General features: G+C 37.9%; 3 protein-coding genes across 5 annotated transcripts in view; 1 reads left to right on the top strand and 2 right to left on the bottom strand.

Moving 5' to 3' along the window:
- Positions 1 to 12,568, top strand: part of LOC136833018 (uncharacterized) — a 105,817-nt gene extending 93,249 nt beyond the window's left edge. For both annotated transcript variants that reach the window (XM_067094669.1, XM_067094677.1), the window contains one exon: positions 5,503 to 12,568. In XM_067094669.1, coding sequence (XP_066950770.1) covers positions 5,503 to 5,727 — 225 coding nt within the window. In that variant the 3' untranslated portion in view covers positions 5,728 to 12,568. The remainder of the gene's footprint in view (positions 1 to 5,502) is intronic.
- A 744-nt stretch (positions 12,569 to 13,312) lies between these two features.
- On the bottom strand, positions 13,313 to 15,398 carry LOC136837327 (protein GVQW3-like). The gene is made up of 2 exons (XM_067102085.1): positions 15,383 to 15,398; positions 13,313 to 13,881 (listed from the first exon to the last, which is right to left on the bottom strand). Exons 1-2 carry the CDS (start codon positions 15,396 to 15,398, stop codon positions 13,313 to 13,315), a joined length of 585 nt encoding a protein of 194 aa, XP_066958186.1.
- A 4,857-nt stretch (positions 15,399 to 20,255) lies between these two features.
- Positions 20,256 to 25,998, bottom strand: part of LOC136833049 (methionine-R-sulfoxide reductase B1-like) — a 99,967-nt gene continuing 94,224 nt past the window's right edge. For both annotated transcript variants that reach the window (XM_067094700.1, XM_067094705.1), the window contains exon 4: positions 20,256 to 21,381. In XM_067094700.1, coding sequence (XP_066950801.1) covers positions 21,329 to 21,381 — 53 coding nt within the window. In that variant the 3' untranslated portion in view covers positions 20,256 to 21,328. The remainder of the gene's footprint in view (positions 21,382 to 25,998) is intronic.

Raw genomic sequence — 25,998 nt, 5'->3', positions numbered from 1 at the left:
TGTTCAGAGTGCAAGGTGATAATAATGGTCAGACGTGTGTTGTGTGAGTGTCCAAAGTATGACCAACAGCAACTGTCAACTTTTGAAAATAAATCGGTGAATGGAATTTTTTCAGAATCTTTTACATTTTCAGTCGTTCCAATTTTGTTGTTCATGAGGAACTGTGGTTTAATTAATAAAATATTAAAATAAGTAAATAATAAAAGCACGGAAACCGTTATAGCATTTGTCGAATTTAAATTAAATTTTTTTCTAAATATTACCTAACTTATGAATTTTAATATACCTTTTCATCGTGGAAGCATGAGTAAATGTAAGTATTGTGTGTATTTGTTACAGTATGAGAACATGTGGCAATGTGGTATTTTATTCTGATCCTTCAGGCCAGCCCTATAAGAGCTGAAAGTCAGCTCAGTGGTCTGGTTGAACTACTTTAATACTACTACTATGTATCTGGTAAAAGTGACCAATAGATTCTTCATACATATTTTAGCCTAAAAATGCAATAAAAACGATTGCCCACTTAGCTACGATGGTGAGGATGGGTCTGTTCCAGCTCCAATAAATATATCTGGAAACGACAGGTGTATGTATGTACGAGAGGCGATATACTTTTATCTTTCTTATGGTCAGGCTGGCAACGTGACCTTGTTGTGATTATGGAAATGCGGCTTTGTTTCCCACTACCAGACATAATTTCTTCATATTTCTTACACTTGGATGTTAAGGCTTTGTAGTGACAAGCATATCCAAAAAAGCGCAAAGCATTCGAGAAGTTAAGAAGTCATTGTGGCTATTACAATTACACACACACACAGTATATATACACATGCACACACAGTCTGACCTCGAAAATCTGGCATTCCATGGTCTGGGAATTACCATGGTCCAGAATGCTTTTGAATCAGCGCCATTAGTTCTTGAGCGGCTATGAGGGCAGCGCCACACGATTCAGTTTTTGGATTTTTTCAGATTTCGGAACTGAAGCTTGCTGCGTAAATACACAAGAACAGTTTATTTCCAACGAAAACATTCTGTGAAACTCAAAAATATGTAGCATACAAAAGAACTGTAATTTGTGTATATACTCGTATCTTTTGATCTCGTGTATCGTGCGATCATTAAAATTTCGTCCAAAACAAGATTTCATCATATACATTGTGTATAGTGCAAGATTTATTTTCAGTTGATTACACTATGCTAGGCTTTCTTTGTCTGTCTGGGTTTAGGTAGATACCATTGATAGTGCATATTACATCCGAGTTAGCTTTAACTAATAAGTAGGCCTAGAAGCTAAAGTTCATTAGGTTAAATGCGAACCTTCATACCTTAAATCACGCTTACCAGCATCATGACTTGTCCAAGAATTCATCACTATTTCTTATAATTAACAACTATTTACTACTGCGTGCAAGACACTGGCATAAACAACAGCAAGCACTGACATAAACAGTTGAATCGAGAAATAGCCGTTTGCTATAACTAATTCACTTATTACGGGTTGCGTTACAGTTGTCAACTTGTTAAAGTTTGCTAATTTTCAAAAGTGTCTTTCATAAATAAGAATAAAATAAAGCTTTATTCATCCTTCATTGAATGGAGAAGAAAGTGTTAGGAAAGTATGCCACTAAATTTACAGTTGTACCTGTGGCTGAAGAAACAAATAATGCGCAAGCCACAAAACGTTTTAGAAGAAGCAAAAGAAACGTCTGATACTGGCGAAATCACACCTTTACTTCATTTAACTTACTACATTTATAAACAATAAGTTGCAATCTTAAACATGGCAGTGATAATTTACAGAAAAAACAAATCTCAAAAATGTGTTGCATTTAGCAACTTATGGCTGTGATGATGTTGGTAAAATGCAATCAGCTGATGATTTTAAGAATGTAAACATTATCAGAATGTAAATGGCGGCTGAACACAAAGTTCGTAAATTCTTCTTTCTTCTTCTTCTTCTTCTAATATTGGTGTGTTTTGGGATGATAGTTTGAGGTATAATTTTTTTTGAACTGAGTAAAAATAATCCTATCAATAAAAGAGAATTCAAGATTATTTTTACTCAGCTTTTTAATAACAGTATTAGAAATTTTATTAACTCTACACAACGGAGACACCATAAAAAATTGGCAAACCTAGGAATTATTTTACCAGAATTTCATATCTGTTATAAAAGTGTTTTAAGTTTTTTAAAATAGTTTTTGTGTAAACGAGAAGAATTCCTTTTGTCTTTTGGGTTAGATTTTTACCAAAATTTCAAAGTTATTACGAAGTGTTTTTAATTTTTCGAAATATGTATTGTGTAAACGAGAAGAATTCCTTTTGTCTTTTGGGTTAGATTTTTGCTTACCAAACTTTAAACATATATACAGTATATATATATCTGAATGAATTCTTTTCACATCACCGTGATTCATATACAAGCATTAAGCTACAAACTTCCTATAACACCCAATTCACTCTACCTCGGGAATAATATATTTTCATACTGTATATGTTACCCAAAGGGGAATTTTTTAGTTGATAATAAAGTTCGTCGTCTCGTGGGCTCGAACCACGGAAGACAAGAACTCAGGACTGCAGTGACGCGAATTTTAACCAAACGGCCAACAAGTGAGGGATAAGTTGATACCGACTCCCACCTACAAATCCCCGTCGAACTCAGATAGATATTTTTTGTATTTAGAATCGATATCAACCCACCTCTGTCATGCTAACCATGTAGTGCATTTGTCGCATGCAGCCATATTATGAATGAATTTTTATCACATCACCGTGATTCATATACAAGCATTAAGCTACAAATGTCCTTTAATATCCAATTCACTCTGCCTCGGGAATAATATATTTTCATATATGTTACCCACAAAGAAGTTCAGGCCCCACCTAATGATTATGTTACCCCTCTCAGTAACAAAGCATGATATTGCATGACTGGTTTTTATTATTACTCGAAGGGGAATTTTTTAGTTGATAATAAGTTCGTCGTCTCGTGGGCTTGAATCACGGAAGACAAGAACTCAGGACTACAGTGATGCGAATTTTAACCACATAGCCAACAAGTGAGGTATAAGTTGATACCAACTCCCACCTACAAATCCCCGTTGAACTCAGGTATTTGTATTTAGAATTGACATCAACCCACCTCTGCCATGCTAACCATGTACAGTAGTGCGTTTGTCGCATGCAGCCATATTATGAATTAATTTTTATCACATCACCGTGATTCATATACAGGCATTAAGCTACAAATGTCCTTTAATATCCAATTCACTCTACCTCGGGAATAATATATTTTCATATATGTTACCCAAATGGAAATTTTTTAGTTGATAATAAGTTCGTCGTCTCGTGGGCTCGAACCACGGAAGACAAGAACTCAGGACTACAGTGACACGAATTTTAACCACACAGCCAACAAGTGAGGTATAAGTTGATACCGACTCCCACCTACAAATCCTTGTCGAACTCAGAGTGGGAGGTGGTCAAGGTCCTTGCTTGAGTGAGACAGATGCCCTAAGAGCCACTCAAGAAGGCATTGGACAGTGACCTGACCCTCACACCAGTGTTCCTCCTGGCCTTGGCCTCAACCAAGAGAGTAGGGGAACTACATTCCCTTTCATACATCATCTCACACACACACCTAGGGGAGGTTGTCCCTCAGGCTAACTTGTGTACCAGAATTCATGGTGAAGAGACCCAGAACCCCTTGACCCCAGACCGGCAGTTTGTAAGTTTTTCTGCCCCCTTCTTTGAAAATCATTGTAAGGGGGACAGATGAAATGCTACTGTGCCCAGTTATGTCCTTGAGAGCCTATCTCGAGTGTACAGGCCCCCCCAGGCCAGCCTGTAGGAGAGACTTTATCTGTATGGGCTGTGAGAAAAGGGAGTTCTCGAAAAATGCCACCTTCTTTTAGCTGAGGGAAGTCATCTTTAGGGCATACTGGATTGGTCCAGCTGGCAACCCGCCCCCATGCAGAACAAAGGCACATACGATAGGGGGATAAGCCCTTCAGTAGCATTCAAGAAGAACCACTTGGTCCTCCAAGTTCTGAGAGCAGGTTTCTGGAAGACAATCAACTTTCACTTCCTTCTATCCCAAGGATCTCCTGGCACACAAGTCCTTGGATGTTTTCACCTTGGGCTCAGGAGTTGCGCCCCAACAGGTGACGTAGGAGTGTTGAGCATGTGGGGAACTTTACTCAGGGAGCAGGAGGACCTCAGGTTTGTCACTTACAGATTGGTGAGTACTTAGACAACACTTTCTCACTTCCTGCATGATGGTGACCTCAAGTTTCAGTACAGAAGGAAATCCTTGACTGGGCAGTAAGTGTGGCTTCCCTTGTGGGTGCCCCATTGGAACATGCCCACCTGATGACCTTATGAGAGATCAGCTTTCCACCTTTGAGGCTCCATATATGAAAGTGTAGGTTCGTACTGTTTTGGAACAAATATCAAATCCTAAAGTAATTTATCTTTTCCCTAACATACGAACCGATGCTTTCATATGTATAGTTTTACCCTCTGCATACTACCCCGCATAGTCCCGGTCTCTCCCCATCTGTGGACTAGAGTAAAGATGCAGAAGGCTAATGTACACAATGAAGGGTCAGGGCCAACCCAGGTTGCCGGCTCCCATTGGCGTAACCTTAAGTATTTTATTTTATTGAGATTCATTGACAGCTGAAGTGCACTAAGCAAGATTACTCTGTGTAGGTTAGTATTTTAGGAAAAATACAAATTACTTTAGAATTTGGTATTTTTCCTGGGATACAGACTCATGCTTTCATATGGATAGTTTTTACCCACCTCAACTGCCTCTCTGGTAGGTGATCTATCCCCATCAAAAGTATGTTGGACTGGCCACAGAGTCTGATTCACACAGTGGAAGAAGGGAGCATTTTATGATAAGGTCGGGTCAGGTCATAGTGCTAGGCATTAGGATTTCGCGTTTTAGTTAAGACAGCCGAAGCATGCCTTGAGCAAGTAACTCCATTTATGGAAGGGAAACTTTGTATCATGGGAAAAATAAGATTCACATTTAAAATTTGTTATTTTTCCTCTGTAGTTTTTATTCTTCCCTCATAAGTTATTCAAGTCAGTAAAAAAAATGTTTAATTTTTTATTCTTTTATTGTGTTTTTGTCCAAAAAACTGTGAGATTGGACATTGTTTTAATGGAAAAAAGCTGAGTAATATCAATGGTTGATATATTTGATAAAAAAATTTAAAAACAAATCCCAGAATTATTATTCTTTACCCTATTGCTGATACTAAAAATAGCATTATTAAATTGTGTGGATGCAAATGGCAACTAGAATACAGTTGAAGGCTAATAAAAACATACCAGTACTTAAAGGACACCGTAAAATTCAGTTGGCATGTGCTCTCTCTCTCTCTCAGAAAGGTTGCCTACCCCTTGTTTAGACTAACCTGTGCAAGTTGTGAGTCATATCTTTTAATTATATCAAAATTGGTATTCTAAAAAAATCTCTTTCAGGAAAACCAGAAGATTAAGCCTACTATTTGTGAATTGTGTAAAACCAGGTGTGAGAATAAGATGGCCTTGAAGATGCACTTGAGAACTCACATTGGGAAAAAGTATTACACCTGTTCAGCTTGTACATTCAAGGCTCAGACTAAGAAAGCTCTGCAAGTTCACATAACTAAAAAACATAGAAGAAAGGTTTTGTTAAACAGTGAAAAAACTTACAATATATTTTAGATTAGAAAGGTTAGAGTAAAAAAGAAGGAATGTGGATATTTGTTATGAGATTTCCTCAGCATCAAGTAATGATACAAAATTTACCACTCTCTGAGGTCAACAAAACAAATCTAGCTTTGTATAGTGGATGTTATTGTGGTGTGCTATGGTTGAAAAGTTAATGCTGTCCTAAGTTATTTTTTTTCATATACCATCCATAGTGACAAAGTATTTTTTTCTGATTTCTTGCCTTTTGTAAGACTACAGTACCGAGCTCCAATTTTTAGTTTTAAAATGTGTTTTAAGTAATTTTATTAAAATACTATAATGGAAAAACACAAGTTTAATAATTATTGGTAAATTACTTTATAATGGAAAAACATAAGTTTAAGAATTATTGGTAAATTACTTTATAATAAAATAAATGTGTAAACAGTATTTTTGGTCAGAGCATGGGATTTCAATTGTATTTATATTTCTGTAGAAACCCTAAACATACAGATTTTTTCCTTTTTTTTGGAAAAATCATAGGAACTTTTGGTTGTCTTTTTTTAAAATTCGCTCACCTTCTTGGTAAAGTGACTCAGTTTTTTTTTTTTTTAACTAATACTGTACTTCATGTAGTGTTGGTTCTTGAATATCTGATATAACTTGCTCTTGTTCAATTTAATTACAAATGAGGTATCATCTGTGTTAAGGTGAAATGATGTTCGGAAAAATATTTATAATTCCAAAGTGAATTAACTATACTATAAAGTTTTTATATGTAAACAGTGCTTTTAAGGCCATATGAGGAGTTAAACTTGAGCTAGGATGGTTTAGTAGTACTTTGGAAATTTAGTGATTATTCTCAACTTCACAAATGAAAATTTAAATTTAATTTGGAGTGTATTCAAGTAATTTAGATGGCAGTATACAGAAAATGTTTTTCAGATATCAAGAGAAATGTACTGTTTTAGTTTTTGTCTCAGTCCAGTTTGCCATGTAAGTTACAAAGGCTCTTTTATTCTATATGATATTTTTGTTCAAATTATAATTTTCAATTATTAGATAATTCATCTTTTATGACAAGTTTTTATGATATTTTATCAACTAATAACAATATCTTCAAAAGTTGTCATATAAAAAAATTTCCAGTTACTTAAAAACATCATCATACATCTTCAAGTGCTGTGGATTTGTCCTCAGTTCCTTTAAGTTAGTACTTTACTTTTGAAAAAACTTTTGGATAAATTAAAATCTCTACCAAGCATATGACAGATCTTTCCATGCCATATTAATGGCACAATAAACCTTCTATCCTCATTTCTGACTATTTTCTAAGGCCCCATCATTTACTACTTCATCATGACTTTACTTCCTTATAATTTGAAACATTAGATTGAAATTTTTAAACAGCAGCCTATAAAGATTCACTGAGAAATGATTCCTCAATCTCTTCATTCTCCAACAACACAGTATGAGAATGTATATCACTCATATCACACTTGCCTTGACATCTGTCTGTAGGTAGTATTTCTTGGGAAATAGCCTGAATATCAGATGTCTGGATGTTACCACCCGGCAAAAACTTTAAATTTTCCAACATCCTTTTCATACTACCTTGAAGAAGAACACCTCTATTTGTTTGGGTATTCTATTTTGAAAATAGTGAAATATTAAACTTTACTGGGTATGCTAACAGTGCTTGGGCATATTGATTGCCTAAGATAAAATCATGTCTTTTATGCAGTCTGCACCTCCCAAAGAAATTTATCAGCCAATTAGGTTTCCTCCCTGATCATAGTAACATTTATAACAATAATTTGTGAAACTAATATCCTCAAAATTGATAGGATAGAGGTAAATGCTTTTACCTCTCAGCAGAGACAAACTGTGACAATTACAAATCTTTTCCCTACCTACCCACATTGTTTTTAATACATGTACATGTAGGGGCCTTGGGCAAAACCACCAAGGCCTTACTGCACAAGTCTGAGTCACTGTGTTCTGAGGCCAAGGCTAAGGCTGGATGAATCCAGCCCCTGGCTTCAGGGCCAACCTAAATTTAGGCCTCCAACACTGCTTGACTATCACATGTTTGGCAGTTTAGGTAAGTCTTTTGCTAAACTTAAGTTTTACTTATAGCAGGGGCTTTCTGTTATATATAGGTTATCCAAATGAGACTGTTATTACCATCTTCAACTTTTAATTTTATTACGTAAAATAATTCCCACACCATAGAGTACATTTTTTTTTTTTTTTACAAAAGTTCAGTAAAAATGTAGGATGTTTAAGTAATCTTTATCTTTTTAAATAAAACGAAAAACGATAAATTTATAAGTATAGTAATGTGTTTTTTTCCTAGGTATACAAACTGCAGCCTTTCATTACATGGAGTACAGGCAGTCCCCGGCTTACGACGTTCCGAGGTTACAACGCTTTTCAAATATATCCATCAGAAATTATTTCCCGGTTTACAACGCATGTTCCGGGGTTACGACGCGTCGTACGCCGATCCAACGGAAGAAATATGGCTCCAAAATGCCAGAATAATCATAATTTGAAGGTTTTTTGATGAAAAACTAAAAAAAAATGCAGTTTACATCGTTTTCAATGCACCCAAAGCATTAAAAGTAAGGTTTTCTTATGATTTTTGACGATTTTCGACGATTTTTCGGTTTACGACGCGGCGTAAAAACGGAACCCCCGTCGTAAACTGGGGACTGCCTGTATCCTTTCATGCATTTTCTTGACCAGCCATGTACTGACTAAACGAGTGGTACGCAGGTGGGGATGGGGGAGAGGGGATACCCTTTCTCACCCAAATGATATTACCCACTGTTCTTTTGGCTTATATTCAGAATGAAAATTGAAGGTAATTAAAAGAAGAGGGGTGGACATCCAATATGAAAGGCTGTGGTTTGTATAAGCATGAAAAATAAAAATTACTCTAAAAATTTGGAATTTGTTCCTATGGATACAAACTCTAAGCCTTTCATATATGGAGACTCACTAAAGAGGGAGGGTAGTACTCCAAGTAGAGCTGACCATCTTTGCAAGCAAGTGGTGTCATCTTGTAGAAAAAGGCCACTGGCGCTACTCTGCTGGCACTGACCTGGAGGGTGTAGCTTTGCTTGCACCTCCCTGAGGGTGGGAGTGTGTTGCTCTGCTAGCACTGCCCTGGGGGCAGGGCAGTGCTGCTCCACTGACACTACCCAGAGGGCAGGGCAGTGCTTTCCTGTATCCCTACTCGGCATGTTATCAACCAGAATCTTGTCATACTAATCCCAAAGATCCTGGTAACCCTCTGCAGAGGCAGGAAACTGATAATCAGCAGCCTTTGCTATGGATAAAAGGCTCTACCTTGCCTTCCCCTGCCTTGTTAAAGCCTTCCCCTGCCTTGTTAAAGAAGGGGAGACGAGGGCTCACATTCTAGATTAGTATAATGGGCTCTTAGTGTCACCTCTACTTATTTGGGTCCAGCATGTGCAGTACTCCATACTGAATGTTTGGGGGTGTGGATTGTGGGAGAGAGAACAGGTCAGTGCTCACACCACCTCTCCCCTTAGAAGCCCTACTCTCTAGTAAATCACTTAAATGAGCCTTAGATAGTTCTCAGCAGTAACAAGCAACACTACTTGATGAGTCACCACCACAAGTCTAAACAAAAAAAAGTTTTGAGGTGACATCCCTTAAGTAGACCGAGTTGGAGGAAATATGACAGTGCCAGACTGCTATCCTCATTACTTGTTGGACTGAGTTCTTCAGGAAGGTGCGACATGGCCCACTGACCCTAACGCAATGAGCTCATGGGTGGGTCAGAGGATCCTCTGCACTAGCAGGAGACTCATAGGCTTTGGAAATTACCTCCCATAACCAGGAGATGGTGTCTGGATACCCCCTTTTTGTGATATCACATAATCATGAGAAGGTGCTTGCACTCTGGTCTGAGGGTCTTTATCTTTCTCAAGTAAGTATTAGGGCATAAACCAAGTATAGCTCCTCACCAATGAACTGCTGAAGGATGAAACCAAGTAACTCTTGCACCCTTGTTTTGCAGCCAAGGAATCCAATTTTGGTCACAAATTATGGTATGAAGGAGAACAAGTGAGACAAAGCCAAAAGAAGTGATTCCTAAATAACTTTTTCTAGTGCTACTTGGTACTAGTAATGAAAGAAGAAAACACTCCAAACCTTGGGAGTGGATAACTTTAGATAGTACTGAAAAGCACAAGCCAGCGAAGCAGTACCTCATCCAGATCTCTAATTTAGATTTGGAGGGAAGAAAGAGGGAACTCTCAATCTCGCCATAAGAGATGGGACTTCAGGTAATATCCAGTTAAGTTGCGAGCAATTTCTGCCTGACCAAAAAACTGAACGAAATTCAGCAAGCCACATGGCCTTCACTATCGTATTATCAAGGCCAGTAAAGAACAATCTAAGGTTAAAAGATGCTGTCCAACAATGGAATAATCTTGAAAGAGACCTCATAGTGCTAAAGCACTAAGAACGTAAGTCACTCGGGTATAAGTTTATGAGAGATGGAAACTGCTCAACACTTCAAGAACAGACAACTTGACTGCTTTAAGGTTGAGCAAAGCAATTCCCTCGTATATGATAATAATCAGTGAAGAAGTTCCCCATCTTGAAGTGCATTTAAAAGAAAAAGAGAGAGAGAGAGATGCTGGAGAATTACAGCATAAAGTTGCAGGAACAGCACAACTCATGGAAATGTCAAGAGAAAAGCTAACAAGGGAAGAAAGCTAGGTCACTCTCACCTTGCTTCAACCAGAGAAACAGCAGATTGGAAAACCCCCTCTGCCAGAGACCAAAGGTGAACTGCCAGTACCAGCAAAGGAGGAAGAATAAGAGACACTGATTATCACCTCACAGAAGTGAGGGGAAAGAGAACAATTAAGTGTTCTACAGGCAATAGAACTTAATCCATCACTACTCTGATAAATGAAAGAGAAAAGTGAAAACCAAAGTTCTCTGTAACTAGTCTCTCCCATGAAGTATGGGAACTCTGATACACAAAACATCTTTGCTCTTCCAGAGAGCAGGAACCAAAATACTCCTGCAGTTAGACACAGAGTTGTTCAACTGCAGTCATTCTCTGGTGTGCATAATGCAGCTAACCTGACACAGGCAGTCCCCGGTTATTGGTGGGGGTTCTGTTCCCAATGGAATAATGATAACTGAAAATTGGCAACAATAGCTCAGATCCCCGGTTATTGGCACCGATGAGCGGGGATCGGTGCCGAAGATCCAGTTATCGTCGCTAGACAAGCACCATAAAACCAGATTGCTGATAACCAGGGACTGCCTTTAGTAGCAAACTGTCCACATGAACACCTGCACTGCTAAAAGAAGAGAAGCATGAGATACTGCTTACCTTTACTTGAAACAGTCACAACAGTGGTCTACTGCTTATCCTCTACTGAGACTTTCAATGATTTTGAAAAAGTAATGTATTAAACACACTGCAAACTGGAATGCTGATGAGGAATGCCCAAAAGGCATATACCTGAGATGAAAACTCATCTTGTGGATGTGTCACTTCAGATGTTTGCAAAACAAAGAAATGAACACAAAAGGTTTGTACAGTCTATACAAGATGCCTGTTGGTGATAGAAGACCTGGTACCACCAGCCAAGGCAAGAAGAAAGCTGTTCCTGCCAGGATAGGAAATGTGCCAATATCTCCCTATTAACTCAAGAGGCTATCTAAGGGGCACTCTATGCTGCACAGTGTCAATAAACTCGGGTACTTGCCTGTTGCTTGGAGACTAGACTGGACTTCACATAGCTTATCACAAACCTCTGTCTATGATGAAAATGTGATAGTCTATCAATATCTACAGAAGCCACATGCATACAACTCCAAACGTAAGGGTATTGTGATAAGTGAATACCCCTAAAAAAGCCCAAGTCGGGTTTGAGGTTGAAAGTATATAATATTCCTGGAAAAGGAATATTACAATTCAAAACATCTTTGTAAACTGGTAAACAATTTCAACATAAGTTATGAAGAATAAGCACTACTTGCTCTTCACTTCTCTTGAAAATAAAAGTGCTCCTCCCTTTGATGGGTAATTTAGCAATACCCATCAAAAGACACAAAGAAACAGGTTTGTGACACAAATTCAGTCAGGAACAGACTGAACATTGGCCTCTAACCCCTGGTTGTGTTCCCTAACAGGAAACTTGTAATACTGTACACGACTTTTAATGGCACTTTCTCCAAGATCGCTTCTGCCCGTCAAGAAGACCAAGACAGATACAAAACTGGAGAAAGAAGAGTAATTTGTTTGGTGTGTTATGGAGGGGAGGACAAAGTCTTAACACAGAAACCTCTAGCTGATCCAAAGAACTGCTACTATAGGTGTGAGAAGCTACCCTCCGTCACAGCATCAGTGGAAGGAACGGCAACTCTGTTATCCTCTTTCTACCCCCTCTACTCCAGACCTGCCATACTACAGGGAAACAATAAAAAGAGAAACACTATTTTATTTGGGGGAGAAGGATGAGCTTTATGTCTGTCGAACAGTGAACAATTTTGTAACTAGAAATGAAATCAATACTGAATCTTGTTTTCAGACAGGAGAGAGGAAGACTTAACTATTTCTCATAAGGAAAACCAAATCCATCCAGTAGAACACTTTAAGATGCCAGGGAGGAGATTGTACCCTTGGACTCAATCACATCCCTAATTGCTGTCATGTACTAGACAAGATGCCCAACGCCTCGCAGAATAATAGCACACTAACTGTAAGTTAACTCTCACAGTCCAGGTTAAATATATATTAAGTACACCCTTAGACTCGGCTAAATTTAAGGATGGCCAATTAAAAAAAAAAAAAAAGCTCATCAAAGAGGAAGATATACATATGCATATGGTATAAGAAAAATTCTAAACAAATTTCTGCACCTTCCATGGTAAGTTGAAAGTGAATATTTCCAACCCAGTGTGGGGCCTGTTTTCCAAAAGACATTCATGAAAATGTGCTAATTTTACCAAGTTGTGAGTGTTTTTTCTAATATTCTTTTTTATTTCATTTTGTAAAATTATAATTACAGCTCACACAATATCATAACAGAGAAGAACAAAAGCAGTAACAAATTCTGAGTATGTTAATAAAATATTTATAAAATGTCACTGGATGGGAATTTTGGACAACATTCCCCTATGACACGTCTCAAGGCAAACTGATCCCTCTCTGCTGTACCGACTGGCTATTAGAGTTGGAGTAAGAATTGCCATGATTCATTTATGGCCCATAGAAGTTATCCGAGCACTTTTCCTGCAAAATTTGTTCAAGTTGTATGGTGCAAAATCTTGAACATATATATGTATGTTTCCTGGACTCCACCACAAAGCTAAATGTACAAATACGAGGTCTGTTAAAAAAAATACACGGACTGACGTCATAAAGCAAAATGTACTTTATTTAGAAGTTACAGATCTGGGTCCTCTTCAAAGTACTCTCCTCCCCAACGCATGCTCTTATCCCAACGGTGTTTCCACTTGTTGAAACAGTCCTAGTACGCTTCTTTTGTAATGTCCTTCAGCTCCTTCATCGCATTTGCCTTAATCTCAGGAATCGTCTCAAATTTTCTTCCTTTCAAGGGTCTTTTGAGTTGGGGGATGTTTCACCTATCCACTGGGACAATTGCACCTTCGTTTTAATGTCAAAACCATAAACCCACAATTCATCACCTGTTATGATCCTGGACAAGAAGTTTTCATCTTCTGAACGATCAAGCAGTTCCTGACAAACCTGGACGTGATGGGTTTTTTGTTCGTCCGTCAGCAGGCGTGGCACAAGTTTCGCAGCAATGCGGTGCATCTTCAATCTTTTTGTCAAAATCTCGTAACAAAATCCAACTGATATCCCACACTCTTCAGCAAACTCCCTGACAGTCAGATGTCGATTTGCTCGCACCAGGGTGTTGATTTTGTCGATGTGTGGGTCGTCGGTTGACGTGGAAGGACGTCCAGGACGCTCATCATCTTCAATGGATTGTCGACTATCCTTAAAACACTCATGCCACTTGAAACATGCTGTATGCTTCATAGCAACATCACCGTAAGCCGTGTTAAGCATAGCAAAAGTTTCAGTTGTAGATTTTCCAAGTTTAACACAAAATTTCACAGCAAGTCGTTGCTCCTTCGCGTCATTCAATCTGAAATCTGCCAAATGAAAAAATCTCACTTCACTAAAAACCGCGTAGCTGATACACAAATGAAGATATCTGCAATCGGGAAATGGCGTTGTAATCAGCTGATATGTGTGAACCTAGTGACACCAAGCGGATTCCCCTGGAACCAACTGGAGCTGCGCAATTCAAACAGTCCAAAACCTAAACAGACTCCTGTAGAGGAAAGTAGTATAAATGGTCTCCCACACTGCAGCCCCCAAGAAAGTCACCTTTGCCACCTCAGGTGCAAACACCTCTGGTGTGAAAATGGCAAGGGGGGAAGATTGCACAGTCCTTAGAGCACATAATTGCAAGTAAGGAAAAAGCCCAGGAAGAACCTATGGAGTACACCTAAAGGTCAACTCGGTGCATGAAACCTAGGGTGCAAGAAGTTGCAGTCACCTCCTGTGATATTTTTCTCAAGATGACAAAAGAAACTCGAGGAATTGCCACTCCCATGCAGTCGGCAAGCAATCTAGAAAAAATTGACTGTTCAGTTCCTTTGAATCCTCGGAGTTGGCAAGAAATCTAGAATTTTAAAAAAGGGACCATTCAGTCCCATTCAATCCTTAGAGGCCCGACCAATGTGAGACGTGACAGAACTCTGGTTCCTAAGGCATTCCCAACTCCATACCGAACTAGAAGAGTCTCCTGTCCAAGAAGATACAAGTTGTGATGGAGTTGCTATCACAACCCTGTCCCAACTTGATTACCACCAAACCCTTAGGTAGTGCTTGGTAAAACTGATAAAGAAGGAAAGGAACGAGCCCTGGCACTGTTCCTTGATCTCCCCTACCTGCCATATGGCTAACTGCAAGAGTGTGGAAGAGTTTAAAGAACTCTCTCTGGAGAAGGGTTGCTCACACCATGCATACTCCAGTGAGTGTAAAGGCCTCAAGCAAGGAAACGATGCAGGTCCACCACTAAAAGCCTCTTGAAGAAGGTTGGAAAGGAGAACCTTCCCTGCCACCAATCCAAAACAGATTCATTGACTGGGAGACTGGGTACATGACTAGCAAATGAACTGCGCAAACTCTACACTAAATGGGCTGCACAAACCGCAAAACCAATCCATAGACTGGGTATATAACTAATGAACAGGCTGTTTGAACCCCACACATGCAAACTTCTTTCTGTGTCATGGTGGAAAGTCACTCGGCTTACCTGTCCTCTATCATCCAACTGTGGAGGGATTCCAAGAGCAAAATACCCCATTGCCAACAGTAAAACCCAATCATCAGAATGGGTATGTGACCAGCAAATGGGCTGAGCAATCCCTTAACTAAGTGGGTTCCGCAACCTCTTGCGAGCGAAAGGCTTTCTCATAGAGCAGCGACAGAGATGTCTGGCTACCTCAGAAGATTGTCTACAGCTGTGTATCAAGGAAAGTGGGGTAGTCTACTGTGATTGGTGGCATCAATGCAGTTTCTCTCCTGTTGGAACCTCTATTCAACAAGTAGTGGACTTCATCTTTCTCTGTACGGAGAAACTACTCTCAATTTCAGCCATCAGGGGATATAGAGCTGCTCTAGGTCTAGTTCTTATTTTAAAAGGCAGATCTCATCTTCATGGGAGGTTTCTATGTTTCTCAAGCATCTTTCTCTGTACGGAGAAACTACTCTCATTTTCAGCCATCAGGGGATATAGAGCTGCTCTAGGTCTAGTTCTTAGTTTAAAAGGCGGATCTCATCTTCGTGGGAGGTTTCTATGTTTCTCAAGGTTTTGAGCATTCCTGTTCCCCAAGAGATCTCAAACCACCAAATTGGGACCTGACCGCAGTCTTACTCGCCCTCCATGTGAGCCTTTGAGATGCTCAGCAGACAGGAATTTAACCCTCAAGACTGCTTTCTTGCTGGCTTTAGCTTCTTCAGAGGGTCGCTGAACTACATGGACTCTTTTCTTGCTAAGCATACAAAGGGTTGGAGTTCTGTAGCCTTCGAATTTGTCCCGGAATTCGTAGCCAAGACTCGAAACCCCTCTATTCATGATGACAGATTCGAGTCCCTCTTGATCCCCTGTCTCTAGGATTTTGTTGATGACCAAGACAAATTGTTATGCCCTGTCAGGGCACTACGTAGCTATCTAAAAGGATTCGGCACCTGGTAGCTGAAGACTTTTTGTTAGCACAGGCTATAACAAGAAAGAAGTGTCCAAGAATACTATCTCATTTTGGCTATGTGAAGTGATTAGACAAACTTACACCTCCTCTTCTCATTCAGATACTGATACAGTGCATGCAAGAGCACACAATGTTAGGGGTTTAGGCCCTACTATCACTTTCTAGAAGAACTTGTTGGTTTACAGGATTTTGAAAGTGGGTACCCGGCTTTGCCAAACCACCTTCACATCCTTCTATCTGCAGGGCGTTGCCCATAGCTCCTTGGACACTTTTTTTTTTGGGTCCAGTGGTGGCTGCTCAACAAGTAGTGTAGCTCATCCAGTGCCCCTTGTGGGACAGTTTGTATCTTACCTATGATGTTGTATATGAAAGTGAGAGCGAATGAGAAGACTGGTCTTCTTTTCTCTTTCTTTTTCTTCTCTACTGGCAGACAGTAGAGAAAATGATTCAGTGGTATGCTGGAACTGGTTAGATGCAGGTAAGAGAGCTGGCTTTTTATAAAGTTTACATGTTTGTTCCTACACAATACAAATTCTTATACAGTAGAAGCAAGTCCCTTCCCTCTCTTTTACAAGGGGAGATGGCAACAACTCATTTTTGACTAACATAAGTGTGTTGTATCCGACAGTTCTTTACTATCGTCATGACACACACAGATATGTACTTGATATTCTTTTAGTCCAGATGTCTGGCTGTTCAGTAACCTAAGCTCAACAGATCAGAGGCTTTAACTCCTTCCTATGTCTTTCCTATGGTCAGGAAGTGAGCCCAGGTGGTCCAAACCTCCTTTCAGTTCTAGATACTCTTTATCCTCCCTCCAAGAGTAAGTCATCCTTATGTTAAGACCAAAGTTTGTTTCGTAAAGGAACAAATGACAAATTTTAAATCAATTTGTATTTTACATGCTTTAATTTAACTTTATTTTAGTCATACTTATTCTTATGCTAAGTATATATTTTGAATACAAAAGTTTAATATATACTTATTTTTATATATACTTATTTTTTGTTGGTTCTATCTAATATTCTTCATTTTTTATGTTCATGTTTTAACACCGAATTTTACTAGTATGTCATCATTCACCTATTCATTATCAATCATATCATTAATATATATATTTCACCTTCATTACAGTGCTGAATAATCCTGATGGGCTCTGGTGCTTGGTCTTCAAGACCTAAATTTCATAAGCAGTCAACTTAACTTCTGCGTCAGACAGAAAACTTCTGCGTCTGTCTGTCTGTTGACAAATCTTGTAACTCAATTTTCGACCTGTTCCCGTCAAATCATGTAACTCAATTTTAGACCTGTTCCCTTCGTCCGATGGATTTGAAATTTTGCATGGTTACTCAATCCTGGTGACAATACAACCTTACATGATCAGTAGGTCAGCAGTAACCTCTAGTGACCCTACAGTGACCTCTCCCAGTATCTCAAGATTTGTATGAAACTCTTCGGATTTTTCACAACTTTTTTGACTTGGTAAATAACTCTTCGGATTTTTCAAACCACCTTTGGCTCAACAGGATATAAATTTCATTAGCTACAATCATAAATCGGTTACGATTTCTGTCAAAACTAAAAACTATGAATTAAAAAATGTAAAATCCAACATTTTGAAAACAGGCTTTCATTAAAATGCACTAAAAGGTGAAAAATAAATCTTTTGAGACACACCAGGATTTTCTTACAATTAATCATGTCTATAAAAATAAAAGCATGGGTACCAAACATGGAAGGAAATGCTACAAGAAATTAAAAAAAATATATTTCTTTTTTTGTAGCGCTTCTTTCCATGTTCGGCGCCTACTCTTCTATTTTTGTAGATGATTAATTGTACAAAAATCCTGGTGTGTTTTAAAATTTTTTTTATATTTTTTTTCTTTCATAACTAACAAACCTTTGGTCTTAACATGTCTTAACGTATATGGCCCACCTCTAGCCTTCCCTCATATTTTCTTGGGCTAGAAGGAAACTGATGATGTGTAGATGGGGTATAGATGGGGTAAGACAGGTCACGTAGCTCCCCCCCTGCTCCCTATTGGCTGTCAGTGGCTACCAACTCCTTGTGTTTTTAACTGGACTCCAGCTAGCCCCAGAGAATTTGTCCTTACGATAAGACTGAAGGTTTGTTAGTTATGAAAAATACAAATTGATTTAAAATTTGTTAACCCTTTAACGCCGAAGCCCTATTTTCAAAAACGTCTCCCCTATGCCGGCCTCCGAGAGGAAGTAGCGCTGAAGCGGAAAAAAGTTGTTTTCAAAAAATCACAGCGGCGCTTAGTTTTCAAGATTAAGAGTTCATTTTTGGCTCCTTTTTTCCTCATTGCCTGAAGTTTAGTATGCAACCATCAGAAATAAAAAAAAATATCATATATAAATATTGGAATATATGACAGTGAAAAAAAACTTCGTATATAATTGAATACAAATCGCTGTAAGGAAAAAAAACGTTGAAGCTAATGAGTTAATTTTTTTGGTTGTATTGTACACTAAATTGCGATGATTTTGGTATATAACAGATTGTAAAACGATTAAAGCAACACAGAAAATATTATCACAAAATGATGCATGAATTAAATAACGAGCGGACGTAAAAAAATTTTTTTCAAAAATTCACCAAAAATCAAAATATTGTGCTAGAGACTTTCCAATTGTGCCAAAATGAAGGAAATCGATTGAATATTACTAGGCTGTAAGTTTTTAGCTTACAATTGCATTTTTGAACCATTTCGATCGAGTTAAAGTTGACCGAAGGTTGATTTTTCTATTTATCGTTATTTCAATGTAAATATAAAAAAACTGTGAAGAGCTAAAGGAATTATATATTTTTTGTTGTATTCTACATGAAATTGCGCACATTTTGATGTATAACACTTTATGTAACGAATAATATGAAACGGCGAAAAAATTACGGCAAGCTGACGCAAGAAATAACAGGATTTTCAGCGGAGTTCGCGCGCGCGGAGTGAAGGAAAATTTTTTTTTCAAAAATTCACCAAAAATCTACATATTGTGCTAGACTTTCCGTTTGTTGCAAAATGAAGGTAAATGATTGATTGTTACTCGAATGTAATAATTATGGCTTACAGATGCGTTTTTCGATCATTTCGGTCGAATCAAAGTTGACCGAATGTTAAAATTTTGTCAGTTATCGTGATTTCGATGTAAATATTAAGAAACTGTGAAGAGCTAAAGGAATGATATATTTTTTGTTGTATTCTACATGAAATTGCGCACATTTTGATGTATAACACTTTATGTAACGAATAATATGAAACGACGAAAAAAAAATTACGACAAGCTGACGCAAGAAATACTAAGATTTTCAGCGGAGTTCATGCGCAGAGAGAAAATTTTTTTTTTCAAAAATTCACCAAAATTCTAAATATTGTGCTACAGACTTTCCGTTTGTTGCAAAATGAAGGTAAATGATTGATTGTTACTCGAATGTAATAATTATGGCTTACGGATGCGTTTTTCGATCATTTCGGTCGAGTCAAAGTTGACCGAATGTTAAAATTCACTTTGGATGCTGGGTCCTTCTCCAGCATCCCAGTCTAAAACTCGCCTCACACGCTCACTTCCGACAGGCAGTATGCGCCTTTCACGGTCCTGACGCCTTTGTGACATCTCTGCAAAGGTTCTGTTGCAGCACGAATACGCTAACACTCGCGAAAGTTCAACAAAACACGTCTGCGTCAAAATATCGCTCCCGCAAGGTGCTGCTCTGATGCTCTCTGATGCGAGATGGGGGAAATTCGCACATGAGCGTCTGGGTGACGCTCAGAAACAAAACAACAGCTGGATCCGTGAACTCCCAGCATCCGCCGAGGCGCGGGATTTGAAATCTTCCGCAAACTAGGCCAACAACTATTTTTCCACGAATATTTAAAAAAAGCATTTTCAGTCGACGTTTGCAACGTCCACTCGGCATTCAACAGACAATTTTGGACGACGTTTAAAACGTCCAACAGGCGTTTAAGGGTTAATTTAGGCACAAAAGTCATGTAAGAAAGCACTTAGAATTAATTAATCACAGGATCTTGCAGAGGAAACAGCCAACACACATGAAACAATGGGTAATGTCAGTCGAGTAAGAGTGGGCATCTCCTCCCCAATCTCCACCTGCAGGTACCACCCTTGTTTAGCAAGTACACACCGGTCCAGCACGTGCTCACAATGTTACTCCATACATGAAAGGTGTAAGGTTCGTGTCCCCGTAGGAACAATTAAAAGATAATACAGAATTGTCAAGTGATATACTTCAAAGTTTAAGAGAATGTACACTCACAAAACCAGAAACACCACTACATTGCTTTGTTTTAAGAGCTATGACTAAACAAAGTATTCACACAACTAAATATTGCTGCACTTACCTGAGAACTGTGAATATTTTGTTTAAGATATTACTGAACAAAGATGCACAATAATTCATAATCATTTCAATTTGTCTATAAGGCACAACAACTTCCTTAAAATAAGTTTTTTCACTTGGTATGGAAATGTTCCTTGTGCTCCTACTAGATATATATGATGAGTATCTAGTATTGGTGTGTTTTAAAGTGTGACTTGGTGGTGTGACCTCAGGTAGGACTACATCAGGAACAACAAAAACTCAAAGTCTGCTGTCAGATCTAATGTGGACTACATTATTACTGAACAAAGATGCACAATAACTCATAATCATTACAATTTTTCTAAAAGGCACAACGACTACTTTCTAAACGTAAGTTTTTTCATTTGGTAGTGAAATGTTCCTTGTGCTCCTACTAGAATATATGAAGGGTGTCTAGTACTGGTTTGTTTTAAAGTGACCTGACGGTGTAACCTCTAGTAAGACTACATCAGCAACACAAACAAAAAAATTTAAATCCTGCTCTGAAAAACAAAATAAATTTAAATCCTGCAGTGTCAAATCTAAATGGAAACAAATAAAAGGGACCAAAAATAAAAACGTGTTCTCAACAGTCTTAATCTAAAGACATGAATTATTACAGTACCATGAACAACACTGTTACAAAAGTTCAATTACATGTCTTCCACAGTGAAAACCTCAATTAGAGTTTACATTCACAGTATCATAACCTTAATACAATTATAACAGTGTATATATAATGGCACTATAGCTTATTCCAAATCATGTTACCTTACTTCAATGTTCAAATAGACAAACAATACTCCATCTACAAACAAAATCTTTCTATCACAAAACATATGTAGACTATCACAAAAGACTTGACAGAAGAGGTTACAATATATTACAATTGTTGTTGGTTTGACTGATAGACTGTGGTCTCGGGCAGTCATTCTTGGCTTCTCAAGAATTGCCATTAGGCTCAGCTTGGCCATTCATTATCTCCTCAATTCCCTCTGTAAAAGCAAAAAATACCATATATACACTTCCTAAGATATACAATTATATGTAATTCTACCCATCAATTAGAGACTACATTTTTAGTACTACTTGTGAAATTAAATTAGGGCTTTCGCCAAGATTAAAAGTACCTTTGGCCTCTGTTTTACAGGGGAAATACTACATTTATTTATTGGAGGATAACTTCCAGTTAGTCTCAGTATTCATTAACCAATCACAAATAAATGAAACTTAAGATATACAAGCCGACCAACTGGCTTGGAATTAATAGATTCAAACCCTGGGATGCTACAAATACTAGTTCAGTGACATCACCAGATGAGAATTTGTAATGTAGTTTCAAATTTCTGAACCCCCAAGAGAGTGAACATTTGTCTGAGCACCATATCTGGTTGTCTGGGTGACTAGTAGCAGCCTTTGTCTCTGAACAACAAAGTACTCCAAAGTACTAGCAAATATTTATCTCTGCATATTTTTTATTAATTACAATGAATACTGTAAATTAATCTTGCATCCAAGCATTTTTCACTGACTTTCTGTAAAACAAGGAAAACCAGAATTGAGAAAAATTTCTATTGGTGGTTGTGTGTTTTCCAGAAGTACCTGCACATTTCTCTACATAACTGGTAATGTACACTAGTTGAGAAATTGTTCAAAACGTAATCTATTCACACATCAAAGGTTGCACTACAATCTAAACTGACCATATGGGCCTCTGCACCTTCATCAAGAGCACTCTGCATGATGGTAGATATTGGCAAGAGCAATCATAACAGCCAAGGCCTTTATGAAAACCAAACTAATGCTGGTAGCAGGTTATCATCTTCAACAAACCTGCAAAGACACTTGGAGAAAGCTTCTCAAAAACCTTCAATAAAATGGACAATTGAACTTGGCCTCTATTCTCAGGGGCAGGAGGTTGGACTCAAGTCCCTCAGGTAATGCAGAAATGTTTCCCTTCTTCCAAGCAGATGGAAAACAGAAATGTTTCCCTTCTTCCAAGCAGATGGAAAAGTTAATGGTCCCATTAACCTTCTGAAAATAGTAATCTTTGGAGCAATTAAATCTGCCATCTTTGATAAGGAAAAAAAAGAAGTAAAGCTTTGACTTCTCTAGAAAGCATGACTGAGGCAACAATACAGACTTGCCACACTATTTGCTTACGCAGACTTGACCAAAGGTTCAGCCTTATGGTTAGGGCACTAAACAGCAGTTCCAACAGCTCCTATCAGAGGAGGCATATTAGAATCAAATCCAAATTGTGATGAACTAAGTGTATAATACCACTTATGTTCACCACCACTAGAGAGAAAGACCTCATTCACACCCTCATTGTGAGCTCTCATAGACTACCTGACTTACACAGTGAAATTACCCTACAAAGGTAACACTGATTGTTCTTCCATACATGATAAGCTTCTTGTTTTTCATGATAGGCAAGCTTACAGGCAGCATTAAACCATGACTTTTAAGACTTCTCTCAGTAATAGTATTAAGATGGACATTCAAAAACTTTTGGTAATATTTGGATTTCTATAAATATCACTCCTCCATCAATGATCCCTCTTCAACACCACATATGCAAGTATACATAGCACCATTTAGAAGCCTGGCTAAGGGACACTACCATCCTCTGTGCAGAAGCAATGTCCTCGGACAACTTGGCTCCCACTGACAGCAACAAAATGGTTGCCTCACACTCATCCCTGCCAATTAACCAAGGCCATGAAATCAAGAATATGCTCTGCTGTGTTGATATCCACCAGCCATAAAGCTCACTGAGGATGAAGAGGAAGAGAGATTGATTGATTATACCTACTAAAACTGGCATCACAGCAACTTGGTTATTGATGCCATAATAAATTAAAATAAACTAAAAAATAAATAAATCTGGAAATAGTTTCATATGAGTTAAAAAAATATATATATATATATATATATATATATATATATATATATATATCACATATATTATCTATACACACACATTGCATATGCATACAATTTCGAATTTATTGAGGAGGCCCACCTCCTTAACAAAGATGCACAACTGCTGTATATTACAATCCTCGCTGAGAATTGTAGCGAGGATAAAATGTCCTTCTCTGTCCCATCCCCAAGAGAGGAACCTATGTCTCAGATTCCCAAGACTGGGGCATTTGACCAGCAAATATTTCACAGTCAAGGGCACAATAGTCATCACAGAATGGAGGATCTTTACCAGACATCAAAAACCCATGAGTGAGTCTTGTATTCCAATCCTAAGTCTGCACAACATCGTTTCTTGTCTCTTTGGCATATAAAGATATGACCAAGGAGACACTGATGACGTAATATTGAACATTTTCTGATTTGCTACGATATTTTCCCAAAGGGACTGCCAAAGCTTTTTAATCTTCTGACTTACTAGAGGATATAATTTTTTCCTTTAAGCAATTACTATTATAGACTATTACACTCAGTAAATATAGTAAAAGGAATATAGTGTCCATTTTTTTTTATCAGGGAGCTATACCAAACAGAAAATCTTTAAGTGGGACTATTCCTACCCTTGAAGGGGGATGTTGAAACAGTCACACTTAAAGGGCAGAAGGGGCATTAAAGTCACACTTGAAGGGCAGAAAGGGCATTAAGTCTATCTCTAACCCTTCGAAGCTTTACCTCTTGCAAGTTCTAGGGTATAACAGTCAAATTAAAAGTATCAGTCTCCAATACAGTAAGTTTTTGTATCTATGCAGTAAAAAATGCTGTGTGCAATTTTAAGTGAGAGAGTTTTACTAACAACCTGAAAACCAACAAGTAATTTAGCCCTGCATACCTCATCTAAAGTGATCAAATTTTCACCTAAGTTCTCAAGTCTTTCATTCCAGTAGCATACAAGTTTATTGTTCATATTGACTGATGTCCATATTACACCACAGGATCTCACTCACACAAATAGTACACGAACACCTACTTATTCCTGCACAAACAAATTACTAGCATAAATTCTCAATGATGTTGTCATGAATTTGTTTTAATTATTCAACAGAACACAAATATCCACCTAGTGTCTTCAAATACAGTAATTTACACGAGGGAGAGGTTACTGTCATTAATATACAGTATTACCAAGCTAAACATAATGACCAGACAAATGCACACAGTAACCTTCATTCATGTACACACATGTTCATACACAGATAGGATATTCAGTCATTCAAAATTTTGAAAATTACCAACAAAATTGATACTACATTATCAATGGGTATTTTCACAACTTCATGTCACCAGCTGTCCCCATGTTTACTAAAATATCTGGGTGATGGATTAACTTGCAATATCCGTTCTATTTATTAGAAAAAAATATGGCCTTGAGACTTAAAAACAAATATTATACTGGTGCTTTGAAGAAATTTATTTTAAAAGCTTAACACTTTCCTGTCCAATTGACGTAATAGTACGCAATACCCCCCTACCCCCCCTCTTTTCTGACCGACGTAATTTTACGTAAAATTTACCAACATTTTTCGTACGTGTGGTAGGGGTAAATTTATTTTATTTTCGGACAGTTGGTGGTTTCCATAGGCTAAAGCATACCTTGGACCGTGTAACTCAGGCATCAATACGCCAGGCAAGCAGTCCCTATACTGCGCATGCGCAAATCCCTGGCATAGTAAATTTCTCAAAATGAAATTAGCTGATCCTACTCACGTTTCTCTCTCGTATCTTACATTTTTTTTTTATAAAATGTAGGATTACATTATTGGAAACACTCTGTTTTGTACCCTCTATTTTCTATAAATTTTTTAGTTCCCCTACTGTGCATGCGCAAATCCATGGCGTAGTAAAATTCTCACAATGACATCAGCTGATCCCACCCATGCAGGCCTGGCAGGCCACACTTCTGTCAGAGACCATGCGTACGAGGTTGGGTAAACACGTGTGGCTGTTTACATACAGCGACGTCAATCAAGAACAGTTTCAACATGCTTTACGCAAAGTTTTTACGGTAAAACTAGCGGAAACGCGTTAGTGCATCACATAAGAGACGTCTGGATTTTAGGCAGGGCTCTGAAATCTCATTTTCATTATCATATATATCGATATTTAGAGAATTTTGTTGGCTTTCTCATAAAAAATAATTCATTCACCTAACTGTCATAGTTTTTGAGCTACGAACGATAATGTTGACAACGGTAACATTTTTTTTCGTTGCGAACACCTTATAACGTCAAAATGAAACTGTTGCCGTTACCAAAGCCATTTTTCTTGACTCTCACTTTATTCCTCAACCTTTCCTCTACATTTTTGTATATTTACAAAGTAATTTCTATGAAAAATATCTGAGATAGGGCTCTTCAAAAAAAATGTCTAGCGATAATTCTCACCGTATGCCGGGCAGCGCACTCTGTTTCTTACCCTATTTTCTATCAATTTTTCACCAACTGGACTTATTCGTTTTTCATTCTTTTATATGTCGATATTTAGAGAATTTTCTTGGCTTTCTCATAAAAAATAATTCATTCGCCTAACTGTTATAGTTTTTGAGCTACGAACAATAATGTTGACAACGGTAACTTTTTTTTTCGTTGATCAACTTATAACGTCAAAATGATACTGCTGCCATTACC

Source organism: Macrobrachium rosenbergii, chromosome 4 (assembly GCF_040412425.1).
Source record: "Macrobrachium rosenbergii isolate ZJJX-2024 chromosome 4, ASM4041242v1, whole genome shotgun sequence".
Taxonomy (NCBI): Eukaryota; Metazoa; Arthropoda; class Malacostraca; order Decapoda; family Palaemonidae; genus Macrobrachium; species Macrobrachium rosenbergii.
The sequence above is the reverse complement of the archived record's forward strand: the minus strand, read 5'-3'. Positions and strand labels throughout refer to the sequence as shown.